The sequence below is a fragment of the Talpa europaea genome, assembly GCF_964194135.1.
Source record: "Talpa europaea genome assembly, chromosome: 2".
Lineage (NCBI taxonomy): Eukaryota > Metazoa > Chordata > Mammalia > Eulipotyphla > Talpidae > Talpa > Talpa europaea.
In genome coordinates this window covers 94,412,407-94,426,650 of record NC_140068.1, presented here as the reverse complement: position 1 = coordinate 94,426,650, position 14,244 = coordinate 94,412,407, and the positions used below count along the sequence as shown (strand labels likewise).

The 14,244-nt window shown below is 46.9% G+C and overlaps 1 protein-coding gene across 1 annotated transcript in view; it reads left to right on the top strand.

Annotated features, from left to right (window-relative positions):
• PNPLA1 (patatin like domain 1, omega-hydroxyceramide transacylase) overlaps positions 1-14,244 on the top strand; it is a gene marked incomplete at its 5' end in the record, with an annotated part of 41,853 nt that overhangs the window by 14,291 nt on the left and 13,318 nt on the right. Inside the window, 4 exons of the mRNA XM_084257558.1 lie at positions 9,798-10,030; positions 11,203-11,268; positions 12,467-12,676; positions 13,868-13,928. Of these exons, the coding sequence (XP_084113684.1) occupies positions 9,798-10,030; positions 11,203-11,268; positions 12,467-12,676; positions 13,868-13,928 (570 nt within the window). The remainder of the gene's footprint in view (positions 1-9,797; positions 10,031-11,202; positions 11,269-12,466; positions 12,677-13,867; positions 13,929-14,244) is intronic.

Here is a 14,244-nt window from a genome sequence, read left to right as displayed (position 1 = left end):
ACGTCCTCCCAGCTCAGGGTTTTATGTGCACTGAGCAAGAGTTGGGACCAGGCTGGACAGAGCAAACTGCTTTGTGGTTTGGCCCCCAAGCCCAGGTCTGGCTGAGTCACTGAAAAATTCTACCTTCCTGACCACCAGCTGGAAGGATTCCTATCAGCCCAGGAGAGAAGACACTCTTTGGACTTCTCCTTAAGTTCAGTTCATTCATCCGCTTGTGTTTTCTTTTAACCACTCATTACTAATTTATCCAACAAACATTTATTAAGTCCCTATAGTACTGATTAAGGGCTGGGGATATAATGGGCAACAAAACAGAAAAGTCCCTGTTGATGGAACATTAAGAAGCTCACGTACTCTTTCTTAAATACTCACAGGTTCAGCATTAACATTATCTAGCATGTAAACAGGCAATAATGGGGAGAAGGATATTCTAGGTATGGGCCTTGTCCTCAAGGATGGGCTAGACAGGCCGGGCCACTGGAGACAGCCTGAGATAAATGGTGCAGACAGAGAGGGCAAAGACAGCACTGGGCGTGGGGGTGATCAGGGAAGGCTTTGTGGGAAGTCAGAGCTTAAGCTGGACCTTAAGGTGAGGTCTGCATAGGTGGCAAAAGAGAAATAATAGTGTGTGTTGGGGGAGAAATTCAGGATTGTGTACTTTGTATTTACTGGTGAAAGAAGAGACTGACCTGGCCCGAGAAGGGGCTTTAAGTCTGGGATCAGGGAGCTTAGATTTGAAGATGTGGTTTGGGTTCTGTGGATCTAAAGTGGGTCTTCCTATCTCTCAGGGTTATCTGGGCCCTGAGGACATGTGCCCAGACTCAGTCTTAGAAAGGCAGATCTCCAAGAGCTGGTAGAAAGAACACCGGCTCTGTGGGCCTCAGGACCTGAAGGCCCGGCTCTGCTGTTTTCCAATGGCACAAGCTTGAGCGAGTTAATGAGCCTCTATTTCCTCACTGCACAGACAAGATACCTGTAAATACCTGATAGGAATGTCCTGAAGGTGAAATGAGACAATGAGGCAGAAACCAGCACAGAGGCAGTACTGAGAAATGGCAGTTGGTAAGAGCAGTAAATAGCCAGAGTGTGGCTAGACCCTGTGCTTTCATGAGAATTCCAGACTCATGTAACAAAGACATAGACACCGGTAACAGACCCATGTGAAGCCTGGGACAGCCAGGCAGTGAATAGCTCTACTCAGCAGAAATGAACTTTAATTATGGGCTTGAAAGAGCGGAGGCATGGGCGTTCCTATGCAGTGGCGCCCTAATTTGAGAAAATCCCCAATGACAAGGTCCTCTGAGATGATCTTTTCTCTGTGTAACAGAGGCTTGCTTACCTGGAAGTCCCTGGCTACGCGCACACATGCACACACATACACACAAACACACCCCAACTCTGAGGACAAGAGGGTGACTACTTTCCTGCTTTTGCAGTTTCCAAGTGTTCCCTTAGTATGCAGGGAGAAGCTGCAGGGTAGGACAGTCACAGTCTGGAAGGAGGGGCAGTACTGATTTCTGTCTTGGAGCAGGATCCCCAAGGGACATCTAGGTCCACCAAAGAAAACAGCCAGAGAGAAAAGAGCAGGAGTAATGCCCCAAGAATATTATGAGGTTCCAAAGAACTTTCTAGACACACTCCCTATGTGTCTGTTTCATCTCAAGATAACCAGTGATCCTGCAGTGGAAAGTTGGGGAGATTGTGTCTGGATACTGAGGAGAAGCATACAGGGGCAGGAAGAGGCCTCAGGTCCTAGGAGAGGGGCACAGGGCACCTTCTTTGAATCCAGGTGCTGAACCAATGGAAGACAATTCCATTTCTATGGCAATCTGATATAAGAGCATCTAAACTTTTATTTTAAGATTTTAAAATGATTATTGAAGCTAAGCTTTGGAAACAACACAAATGCCCAAAAAGAGATGACTGGATCAAGAAGATGTGGTACATATACACCATGGAATATTACTCAGCATTCAAAAAAGATAATCACATGCAATTTGCAGCAACATGGATGGCGCTGGAAGGGATCATGCTCAGCGAAATAAGCCAAAAAGAAAAAGAAAAATACCAGATGGTCTCACTCATAGCAGGAATCTAGAAAACCTAAATAAGGGACCAGGAAAAAGAATAACTATAAGAAAGAAAATATCAAAATCAACAAACAACTATGAACCAGAGACACACTATGGGGTGGGGGGGAAAGGAGGGATTGGGTCAAAATAAGGGGGTTGCAATTGTACAGGGAATATAAAAATAAAATTTAAAAAAATGAAAAATGATGTAGAATATATAAAAATTATTATTGAGTATTTATTTATTAATTATATATTTTACATTGTTCTTCCTTTTTTGTAATATGCATGCTTTCTTCTTTCAGGTGTAGTCCCTACAAAATTCCCACCACCAATTTACCCATGCACCATCATCATAGTCCCTTGTGTAAGAACACATTCCTCCCCTGTTTTGATCTCTCTACTTCCCCACTTCCCTGCAGAGTGTCTCTGATTAATAGTTGCCTGTTAATTTGGTTTTTTGATTTATTATTTTTTCCTGGTCCCATATTTTGTTCCCCTATATTCTTCCTATAAATGAAACCTTCCAATATTTTTCTTTTTCCTTCTGGTTAATTTCACTGAGCATAATCCCTTCCAGCTCCATCCATTTGCTGCGAATGGCATGAGTTTATCTTTTTTGATTGCTGAATAGTATTCCATTGTGTGTGTATGTATATGTATATAGATGCCACACACATATGCCATATCTTCTTGATCCAGTCATCTACTTTTGGGCATTTGGGTTATTTCTATATCTTACCTATTGTAAATAGTGCTGCAGTCAACATAGGGGTGCAATTATCCTTTTGAATTAATGTTTTTGTGTTCTTTGGGAGGATTCCTAGGAGTGGAATTGCTGAGTCATGTGGAAGCTCCATTTTTAGTAGTTTGAGGAACCTCCACACAGCTTTCCATAATGGTTGAACCAGTTCGCACTCCCACCAGCACTGTAGGAGAGTTCCTTTTTCTCTACATCCTTGCCAACATTTGTTGTTTTTTTAATATGTGCCATTCTCACTGGTGTAGATGGTATCTCATTGTAGTTTTGATTTGCATTTCCCTGATTACAAGTGATGTTGAATATTTTTTCATATGCCTGTTGGCCATTTGCATTTCCTCTTTGGAGAAGCGTCTTTTAAGTTCTTCTGTCCATTTTTTGACTGGATTGTTTACTTGTTTTTGTTGAGTTGTGTGAGTTCTTTGCAGGTCTTTGTATTGTGTGCAAAATTTTTTTCCCATTCAGTAGAGTGGTTCTTTGTTTTGGTTAATGTAAGAGCATCTAAACGCCAGTTCTCTTAGAGTTCGATAAAAGTCTGTGTGGAAGAGTGTCATTATCCATTTTTAAAGTGGTGTTGTTGTTTTGAATGCTTACTAGGGCAGAGTTGGTTTGCTTTTGACTAAAATCTATAATGCATTCAGAATCGAGTAGAAAACTGTGACTTTTCTCATACATCCTAGCTCTGGTTTCTGCTAACAGACTGTGACTTCGAGTATATGCTTCCTTTATTCATTTATCCCGCCAGCTGGCCAGCCAGGCCCCCCGTCCACTCATCCATTCAGCCATTTTTATTCGGTTTCACCTTTGTCCTTGCTGTGGATTTCTCACCTATAACATGAGAAGATTGGTCTGGGTCAGCATTTTTGACCTAGGCTTCTAGCATCTTAGGCGTTTCAGAATAGTGCTTTCAGGGGCTTCCTTCCTACAGTGGGGTGGGGGCGACTCGCTGTTGACTGTGAAGACAAAATGAAGTTTTAAGTGTGAAAACCTGCTTGGGTAAACGACTATTGTTAAGATAATGATAATAATTACTATGATAGTGGCACGGGGCAGTCAAGATATAACCCCAGGGAGATGCAGTCTAAAATTCAGCCTACAATTAGGGAGCAGGTAAGAGCAGAGACAGATGCTGCTCACAGGGACTTGGAGAATTGCCAGCGCTTTCCTGGGAACTTATCTCTGCTCTCTGGCGCCTCCCCAGAGGCTGAGGCACCCCCAGCTACCCACCGTGCACCCACCCTACAAGCAGCTGGGGGAGCAGGGCAGGGGGGTGGGAAAGCCTCACAGCGATTGGCTGAGCCCGAGGTTGTTGCTAGGCTACCAGTCCACGGGAGACCGGGCCTGTGCGGTCCCATCCTCCACCTCAGACCATCCAGACCTATTTTGGGCACCCTGTGAGCGGGATCCCCAGCAGTTAAAATTCTCAGCTGCCAAGTGCCCATCTTTCTAGGATTTTTCACATAGCGAGAGGCCATATGGAGGTGGGGAAGCCCTGGTTTTATTCTCTGAATCATTTAGAATAGCTGCTTCTCTCTCTGGACCTCAGTTCCTCCTGCTGTTTCTAGGTTCATTCTTTTCTGCTTTATTCATGCAAGCATTCACGTTTACTGAGCGCCTACCATCTCAGCAGGTGCTCCAGCCAGAGACTGACCAGACATAGCCGTCCTAGGCCTCACACAGGGGAAAATATTAGGTACTGAAGCAGATAAATAAGATAAAAGGCATATCTAATTATCCCTAATTTCCCCCTAATTATAATATCCTAGTTAATACCCCTAATTATTCCTCCCCGTTCAATGGTTTTTCTAAGACCCCTTATTCCCTTCTATATTTGCAGGTCCCCCACACTGAAGGGGAGGGCCGGCTCTGCCCACCATACAGGTCACACACCGCAGGCTCCTCCCTCTGCCCTGAAGCAGGCTGTGCCCTCTCAGCTCCCCCGTGCTTTTGCTTTGCTTTTTTGCATCCACACATGACCTGATCACACCCCAATAAAGTTGTGTGAAGTGGGGGTTATTGTCCCATGTTCAAATGACAAAGCCGAGAACCAGAAACACCCCATGGTTCCATGGAGAATTACTAACATCACTGATACCCAACACTGCATGATAACTATGTCAGGCACTTTAAAGCTATCTGCCTTATAATAGTCAGGTCAGTGTTATAATACCCATTTTAGAGGTGACAAAATTGGGACTAAAAGAAGTTTTTTGGCTTCCCAGTGATGACCCAGAGTGTGGTAAAACTGGGATTTGAATCAAGTTTCTTTGATTCCAGAGCCTGAACTCCTTCCAGAACAGGATCTGGTCACAGAAAAGAGACCAAGACTCTCTGAGTGACTGAGACTAGGAATGGCTTCCAACTGTCTCTCCATCTCAAAATCTTATTTATATATTTTTATACTGAAGTTCTTGTACGTAAGGCTGGCGAATTGACCACACTTATGAATATTTAGTCATCCATTGATATTCACAGACCCACAGACACAAAAATCCAAGGATGCTTAAGCCCCCACTATAAAATGATATATTTATATATCTGCACATCCTCCCATGTACTTTAAAACATCTCCAGATTACTTGTAGTATTTAAAGGAATGTAAATGCAACATAACGATTATACAACTATTATACTCTTATCATTATGTAATGACAAGAGTTTGTACATGTTTGATAGAGATGCAACTATTGTAGCCCTAACATATTATTTATTTTTGAGGTTGGTTGAATCCATAGATATGTGACCTGGGACACAGAGGTTTCACTATAGCTTAACTCTGCTATTTTTTTCTGTATGGCAGACAGAAAAGGGGGTCTCAGAAAAACCATTGAAGGGGGAGAAATAATTAGGGATATAACTAGGATATTGTAATTAGGGGGGAAATTAGGGATAATTAGATATGTGTTTATTTTATTTATCTGCTTCGGTACCTAATGTTTTCCCCTTTGTGAGGCCTAGGACGGCTACATCTGGTCTGTCATGTCTTGCCTTTAGGCTTTTATTGGGCAATGATGTTCAGTGGCTCTTTCCTTTGAGCAACCCCATCTCTTGCTTTTCCTCCCAGTCAGGTTTTTATTTTCCTTTGTTCACACACTGAACAAACACTGAGCATCCACCAAGTGTGGGAGGCTTTCTGGGTCTAGGTAAGCATAGCCCATCCCTGGCCTGGAGGGCTTCTAAGCCTACGGCCAAGTTGTCTCAAGGGCCTTCTATGGGCAAAGCACAGTGATAGACTGGAGAAGGGGAGGAGGGCATGACAACCTCCAGCTTGACTTGGGAGACAGATTTACGTTTAGATAACACTGAGGCATGAGAGGAGGCAGGAAGGAAGAGCAATGAACATGCTTTATGTGGGCTGTGGGTGACGAGCCAATCCCAAGTTTCCTGATCATACATGTGCCAGTGGTGCTGCTTTTAAATCCCATCTGCTCTGGTCAGTGTGGGACACTGTGTCCCCAGGCACAGCAGCCTGCACCCTGGAAGGAGAACGTGAAATGGGAGAAAGTGCTAGAAAGTACAGAGATGCCTAAAGAAGCAAGCTAAATTTATCTCTCCTCCCAGCACCCAGCAATTGCTATCTTAACACTTAACTTTCCACCAATGGAGGCTTTTAAACTAGATTAGTTGCTTCTCCCTCAGATGGGAAGAAAGAAAGAGAAGGAAGAGAGGCAGAAAAAGAGACAATCAGAGACTGAAGACAGAGTGGACAGGAGCAATGAGAGGCAGAGATACAAGATTCCCTGGGTACACAGCCCCAGTGAGCAGCCAGAGGAATTTCAAATTGGGCATCTGAACAGGAAAAGTCAGACCATCTCCTGTTCCCTCCCTCCCTGGCTACACGATTCTGGCGAAAGCATTGCTAATTTCCAGATGATGCTATTTGCTGATGTAAGTGCATTGGCAACCCCTATACTATTAGCATGGGCACTGTTTTTTCCCCTGTCACCCCTTCCCCCATACGTGAGTGTTGACTGTAAAAGGATCATATATAAAAGCCATGATTACAATGGGCACTGCAATTTATTTTTTAATATTTATTTATTTTATGTACAATACATGCTTTCTCCTCTCGGGTGCAGTCCCTGTAAAATTCCCACTACCAATTCACCCGTGCACCATCACCACAGTCCCTTGGAGCACTGCAATTTTAAATATACATGCCTCTGAGTGACCTAGCCTTCCCTCCTCTAGGAATTTATCCTAAGGAAAATAACCAAGGACACAGGCAATGAATATAACATGAGGTTATTCATTGCAGCAGTGTTTAAAAAGGCAAGGAAACAAACTAAAAAGCCACCCCTGTTGGGGGCCTGTTCAATAAATATGGTATACAATAGCATTCCACACTGCTTTTAAATTAGGTCATCAATGGATATTTATTGATGTGGAAAGACACAGCACATTAGGTGAAAAAGGCAAGTTACAAAAACGTAAATAGCAATATGTAGTATATTCCAAGTAAGATTCATACATATAGGAATAAATACAAATTTTTATTCACATGTCTTTATATATATGTAATTTTGTAAATACTTTTATCTAGGAAGACAATAGACCAACAATTAATCTCTGGGTAGAGGGATTCCAAGAGATTGAAATGTTTTTCTTTTTGCTTATCTGCATTTTTTTAAAATTATTTTTTCCACACAAACAGGTTCTTCTTGTGTGGTATGAACAAACTTCCCTCCTTGGTCCAGTGAGCACCTCCTGCTGGGGGTCCAGGAGGATATCATACGTTGACTCAGGTGCTCCTGGCTCCTAGGCGTTGTGGGAAAGGTCACTGACCCTCTGTTCATTAAGAATTCCAAAAACATCGTGTCCCCACCCTATCCTAACTGGTCCTGTGGGTGAGACCTCAGTGACCCATCATCTTAGCATCCACACTCTCAGTTGCTTCATAACCTGCAGGTGGGTTGGCCCCCACCACCCGCCCCTGCAGGAAAGCACTGTTTCTGCGAGTTGGCACATGGTTAGGCTAACTGCTCTAAAACCACAAAGGCTTTCCCATCACCCGCCCCTGGAAGGAGGTGACAACAAGAATGCTCAGTGGCTCTAGTCGTTCCCTAATGCACATATGCAGCTGTGATTCTGAGTGTTAGGAGAAAAGGATGTTACCATGGCAACCCAGGCTCACTTGGCCTCTGGGATCACCAACACCCAGAGAAAGCAGGTGAGCTTTAGAGCCAGAACAAGCACTGCCTGGGTGTCTGATCTCAGGCAAGACACTGAGTTTTTCTCTGTCTCAGTGTCTACATCTGTGAAATGATGTTGAAGCTCCTTATTCCATCCACTTCCAGACTGACAAGGAGTAATGTGTTAACTGTAAAATGTGAACTTTGCTGTGTGTGACTTTGGGCAAATAATTTAACCTCTCTGTGCCTCAGCTGTTTTATAAATAGGAAAGTCCATGGTGATAACTTGCCAGATGTATTGTAAGGTGCCCCAGAGAATTCCAGAACCTCAAAGTTGGATGGAATCTTAGCTCTTAAAACCCAATGCAGGGCCCTCCCTGGTGGCGCAAGGAGTGAAGAAGCAGCACAATGAAGCTATCCACAGCCACTGCAGCACAAGTTTAATCCCCAGCCAGGGAGTTGACCCACATGGTGAAGCAGACCTCTCCTGACTTGCCCACTGCTCTCCTCAGCAGTGTATTTTTTGGTCAGTCCACCTGTTCTGATTCCTACTCTGTCTCTGGTGAATCCTCTCACCTCCTGCACCTCTGGCCTGTACCACAGTTCTTGTATGCATAAACAAATAAATCTTAAAAAAAAAAAACTCAAAACAAAAACCAAAACCCAGGAATTCCTTTGAAAATTTCTCTGGGGTAATTATTCCCCTTCTGCTTGGTTACCTCCAGTGCAGAGAGCTTGTGAGACACCACTTTTAAGGAGCCATTGCTACGTAATAACAAACTGCAAGAAAGTTCTTCTGCATGGGATGTTTTACAATTAAATATTTGTTTTTAAAAAATTAACAATCCTTTTCATAGCTATTTCTGTTTCTGATTTTCTCAGAGGGTGCACCCAGGGTAGACAGTAGCAGCAGTCAGCAGGAAGCAGGGATAGGCCTGGCTCTGGAAGCTTGCAGCTTAGTGTAGCGGAAGGACCACGGGTTTTAGGGTCACACACTCCAGCTTAAAATCCCACTGGGTCCACTTAGTAGATGCAAATTATGTTACCTCTCTGGGCTTCAGTTTCCTGATTAGTAAAATGAGGATATAAAAACTTACCTCACAGTATTGCTGTGAGAATCAAGTGTGTCAGCACGGCTTATTAAGCCTACAACCCAGACTTCTCTGGTGGGATTTTGGGGATTGGCAGAAGAGAGGGGGAGGGGTTATACTTCCCCTGAACAACACCTCTGTGGTTGTATACATTCCCTGAACAACACCTCTGCCCTCCATGGGAGCCCCTGGTGCTCTGCCTGTGCTCCTCTCCAAAGGAGGGAGAAGGCCCTTCACCCACCCCCCACAACCTGCAGTCCCACCTGGCACATGTGTCCCATATTTCAGGAACTTCTCCCTCCCTGGCCTGTGTCAGAGGCCATAAAGGGAAGGCCAGCATCCCTACTTCCTCACCCCCACCCCCACATACACATGTCTCAGGGTGTCACTAATAGGCTTTCAGGCAAGAGAACATAGTCTGGTGGTGGTGGACTTCTAGCATCGTGGCAGGAAGTAGGGGAAAGTCATTTGGTCTTTGGCCCTCTCTATGGAGGAGGCCAACCCCGGGTCTGGTTTCGCCTTTGACTAGTTTCGCAGCTGGTCTCTGGAGCCAGTGACTTAATTCTTCTGTACCTTGCTTTCCTTGTGTGCAAAATGACAGCTGGATTCCTGGGACCTTCCCTGCCTCGCAGTTCTAGGTTTCCCATTTGCTGGATGCAGGAAGAAATTGCCACCCTTGACGTCTCTCAGCCACAGGCCACGGTGTGCCCTGACCACCTGCTCCTCTCTGCTTCCTCCACAGATGAGTACCTCAGAGTCCTCAATGTGGGTGTGGCTGAGGTGAAGAAGTCCTTCCTGGGGCCCTTGTCCCCGTCCTGCAAGATGGTGCAGATGATGAGGCAGTTTCTGTACCAGGTCCTGCCTGAGGACTCCTACAAAGCCGCCAATGGGAAGCTCCACGTGACCCTCACCCGGTTCACGGATGGAGAGAGTGTGGTGGTTTCTGAGTATACGTCCAAGGAGGAGCTCATAGAGGCAAGGGCGCTGGCCTGGTAGTGAGGCGGGGCCCAGCATTGGAGTGGGGCCTGGCTTGGGGCTGGGGCCAAGGGCAGGGCCTAGGGGTGAGAGGTTGGAGGGCTGGTGAGCTTCCTGAATTTCTTGACAGGCCCCCCCCATGGTCCACTTCTCTGCTTCGCTTTCTTCCTTCCATTTTCTGCTTCCCTAGTCCTACCCTGCCTTCACCCTCCTGGCATCTCTGTTCCAGGCACACTGCTAGGGACATAGACTCAGAGAAGCCCAAGATGAGTAAGACTCGGTCACCCTCCTCTACACTTCAACACTCAGAGTCCCCAGGGCTCAGCTTCTGCTCTCCCCTCTGCCCTGTGGTCTGTCTTAATCCTGGAGCTTCTTAGAGGTCCAAGCTTGGCCAACAGAGGTTCCAGCGCTTGTCATCGGATACTGCCACCTACTGACTCACTTCCCCTCTTTGCATAGTCCCAACGGTGGGCGTCTTGCCCTCCTTTGATTCGAGGGACTGGCCCTGGAGACATGGTGGTTGTTGAGTCCTGTTAGATTCATGGAAACATGGGGCTAGAAGGACCCTGGAGATTGTTAGGCCACCACCTCCCTTTAAACTTGGGACATCAGGGCCTCCTCTGGTGGCGCAACGGTTGAGCTCTGGGCTGTGAAGCTGCCTGTGGCCTCGGCAGTGCTGGTTCAATCCCCGGCCGACGGGCAAGAGTCCCACATGGTGTGCAAACTTCTCCTGCCGCCTGCTGCTCCCCTCAGCAGTGTACTTCGTCCATCTGCCTATTCTGCTTCCTGCTCTGGCTCTGGTGAATTCTCTCACCCTCCTGCGCTTCTGACTATACCCAGTGCTTGTATAAATAAATCTTAAAATAAAATAAAATAAAATAAAATAAAATGTTAGCTATAATTGGTTTATGAAGAAGTCTCAGTTTAAATAAATAAATAAATAAATAAATAAATAAATAAATAAATAAATAAATAAACTTGGGACATCAGGCTCAGATTGACCAAGTAGATTACCGTGGACCCAGCTAATGAGTCAGGGCAGGAACTGAACTTGAGAATCCGCTTCCCTGGTGAGGAAGACCAGACCAGTGGTGGCCCAGTGGTCTGCATACGACCCCCCTCGCCACCCAGCCACCAGGCCTCAGCACCTCAGTCCTGCGCTCTCTCCACAGGCCCTCTACTGCAGCTGCTTTGTCCCCGTCTACTGTGGCCTCATTCCCCCAACTTACCGTGGTGTGGTAAGTGCTTCAGCATTTGGAGGGGGTGGTGAGCTGGGATCAAGGGGTGCTTAATTCAGGGGGCCAGATTGTGGTCTCAGAACTCAGTGGGAGAACCAAAAGTTGGAAGGCTTCTTATGTTTTTCTACTCAGAATTCCCAACAGATAGATTTCTGGGACTTTAGGGTGAATTTTGGGGACTTCCCAGCTGCATTGGCTTCTCTCTGAACCCAATGACCTATTACTGAACCCAGCAAATCAAGACTCCACAGACTTGGCAGTTAGAATAAGGGCCCTGGAATATTGGGGCCTGGAACCTTCAGTGATGGAGACTTTCTAGGTCCTCTAGGCTCATGCCTCTGAAACCTTAATGTGCCCGTGAATCACTTGCAGCTTTTATCAATGATGTGAACTCTGAGACAGTAGGTCTGTAAGGAGGGCCCCAAGATCTTGCACCTCTAACCTGCTTCAGGTGAAGCCACTCTGCACCCATGCCCCCTCTTCATTTTATGTACAAAGAAAATGAGATCCAGAGATTAAGGGCCAGTTGCTTGCTGGAGCCCGTGTCGTGTGTCAGTTGTGTAGCTGTCAGTCACCCCAATAGCTAGAAATTTAACATTTATTGTTCTTCATTCACAGCTTAGGAAGCAGAAGCCCTAAGGGGGTTGGGGGTGGACACATGGTAGCCGGTGGCCAGGCTGTGGCACAGGGGGGCTCTGGAAAGTGGTAAGGGTGCCTGGCCTTAGGAGGAAGGCTGTTTGGACCCATAGCTGTCTGGCGGGAGGAAGGGGGGATATTTCACACTTTGCCGAGACCCAAGATGAGTATGCCTTCCTGAAAGGCCATGAGGATGGGCTCCATTGCCCCCCACCTGCCCTCAGCAGTGGAGTGGCTCTGGGAGAGATAGCCTGGGAGGTTATGGTGGAGGGGGGGGGGCATGTGTTCCTGTTTTTCCAGGGTATGGGGACCCCTCCTCATAGAGGCCTGAGATCCCCACCCTCAGTACCATTAAGATGGCTGAGAGGGGCTGGTGCAGGACAGAGCACTGGATTGGGGGTCTGAGGCCACCATGGACTCCCTGAGTGACCATGGGCACACCATTTACCTGCCCAGACCACGGTCCCAAGGCTTGTCCTGAGTGACCCATGTCCTCGGTGCCCCCTGGATGAATGAGGGCTTCTGCCACCAGATGAACATCTCTCACTCTGCTTCCCCCCAGAGGTACATCGACGGGGGCTTCACAGGCATGCAGCCCTGCTCCTTCTGGACCGACGCCATCACCATCTCCACCTTCAGCGGGCAGCAGGATATCTGCCCCCGGGACTGCCCTGCCATCTTCCACGACTTCCGCATGTTCAACTGCTCCTTCCAGTTCTCCCTGGAGAACATCACCAGGATGACCCATGCCCTGTTCCCCCCGGACCTGCTGGTGAGAGACAGGGGGACGCTGGGGGGTCAGGGGCTGGGTGGCCTGGGGGAGTCAGTGGCGTCATTCTGTTCCATTGTGTCTCCTCCCTACAAATGATCCTTTAAACTTTCTCCTAGACTGTCCTGGCCTTGTCGCCAATGCCAACTAGCTATATGACCTTGAACACACCTCCCATGTCCTCCCAGCCTCCATTCCTCCCCTGAAAAATGCAAGGATGTCAGAACCACTGATAGGAGTGTTCACGCTGACAGGAGTCTTCCTCTCTGACCTGCAATGTGGAGGTCAGCGAACTGTGGCCAAGCGCCAGATCCAGCCGGCATTTGTTTGTGTACAGCCTGTGAGCTGAGGATTGGCTTTTCATTTTTAAAGAACTGTAAAGCAAAAACAAAAGCAAAAGAGGAAGAAAAGGGAAAGGAGCAGGGACAGATACTATCTGTGGCCTGCAAAGCCCAAATTATTTCTTTTTAAAAAAATGTTTATTTTTTGTGTGTAGAAGAATTGGGGTATAGGCCAGAGATGGGGGTCAGTGAGAGGATTTGACAGAGACAGAGAGGGGAGCAGAACAGGTAGATTAACTGAAATACACTGCTGAGGGGAGCAGCGGGAGAGACAGGAGAGGTCTGCTGCCTCATGTGGGTAGCTCCCTGGCTGGGATGGAACTCATACCCTAGCGATGATAGTGCTGAGACTTAACCTGGAGGCCACCAGGGAATGCCCCCAAATTATTTCTTATGTGGCCCTTTGCAGAAAAGGCTTTGTGGTTAGTGTAGCATCCTCTGCAATAAACACTGTTATTCCCACTTTATAGATGCATGACTGGAGGGCTTACATTCACACAGCTACACAGCCAGTGGCAGCACTGGGGTCTGAACCAGTCTCCAGACTCTGTTCTTCAGATGGCCCAGATGCACCTCCTCTGGGTCTACCCTAAACCTCTCACCCTTTCCTGCCCAGAGGCGTGATGACCTGCTGTGAATAGTTGCACACATTAATGCAGCATCCCTAAAGACCCCTGATCAGAAATTGCTCCCCCTCTTTCAGCACATAGTGAGGGGTGGGACACTGGAGGGTACATTTCAAAAAGCTGACCAAATAAAGCTCAAGAGCAATGAACGTAGCTGCTCAGGGTGAGGGGTCCGTGTGCTCGCTGCTGCTGCAGCCTTAGTTACTTTCTTGGTGTTCACCTTGCAGATCCTGCACAATTACTACTACCGCGGGTACGAAGATGCCGTTTTGTACTTGCGGCGGCTGAGTGAGTACTGTGTGGAGCCCGAGGAAGGGGAGGATTGGAGGTGGGCCAGTGAAGACAGGAAATAGAAGGACTGAAAAGAGCATCCCTCCAAAATTTGTGAACTGGAGTTGACCTTCACCCAGGAGAGCCAGAAATGGGGCAGGACCTGCCAGCTGGCATTTCCCAGCACAGACCCCTGTGACTAGAAATTAGGATCTCCATGGCGAAGGGGCTTTGAGGTTAACTGATGGGCCAGTGTCTAGGGCTTTTCTGCAAATATATTTCTCGATTTAAAAGCTGTATTTAGGAAACCCCTATGACATCTCCATTTCCATGC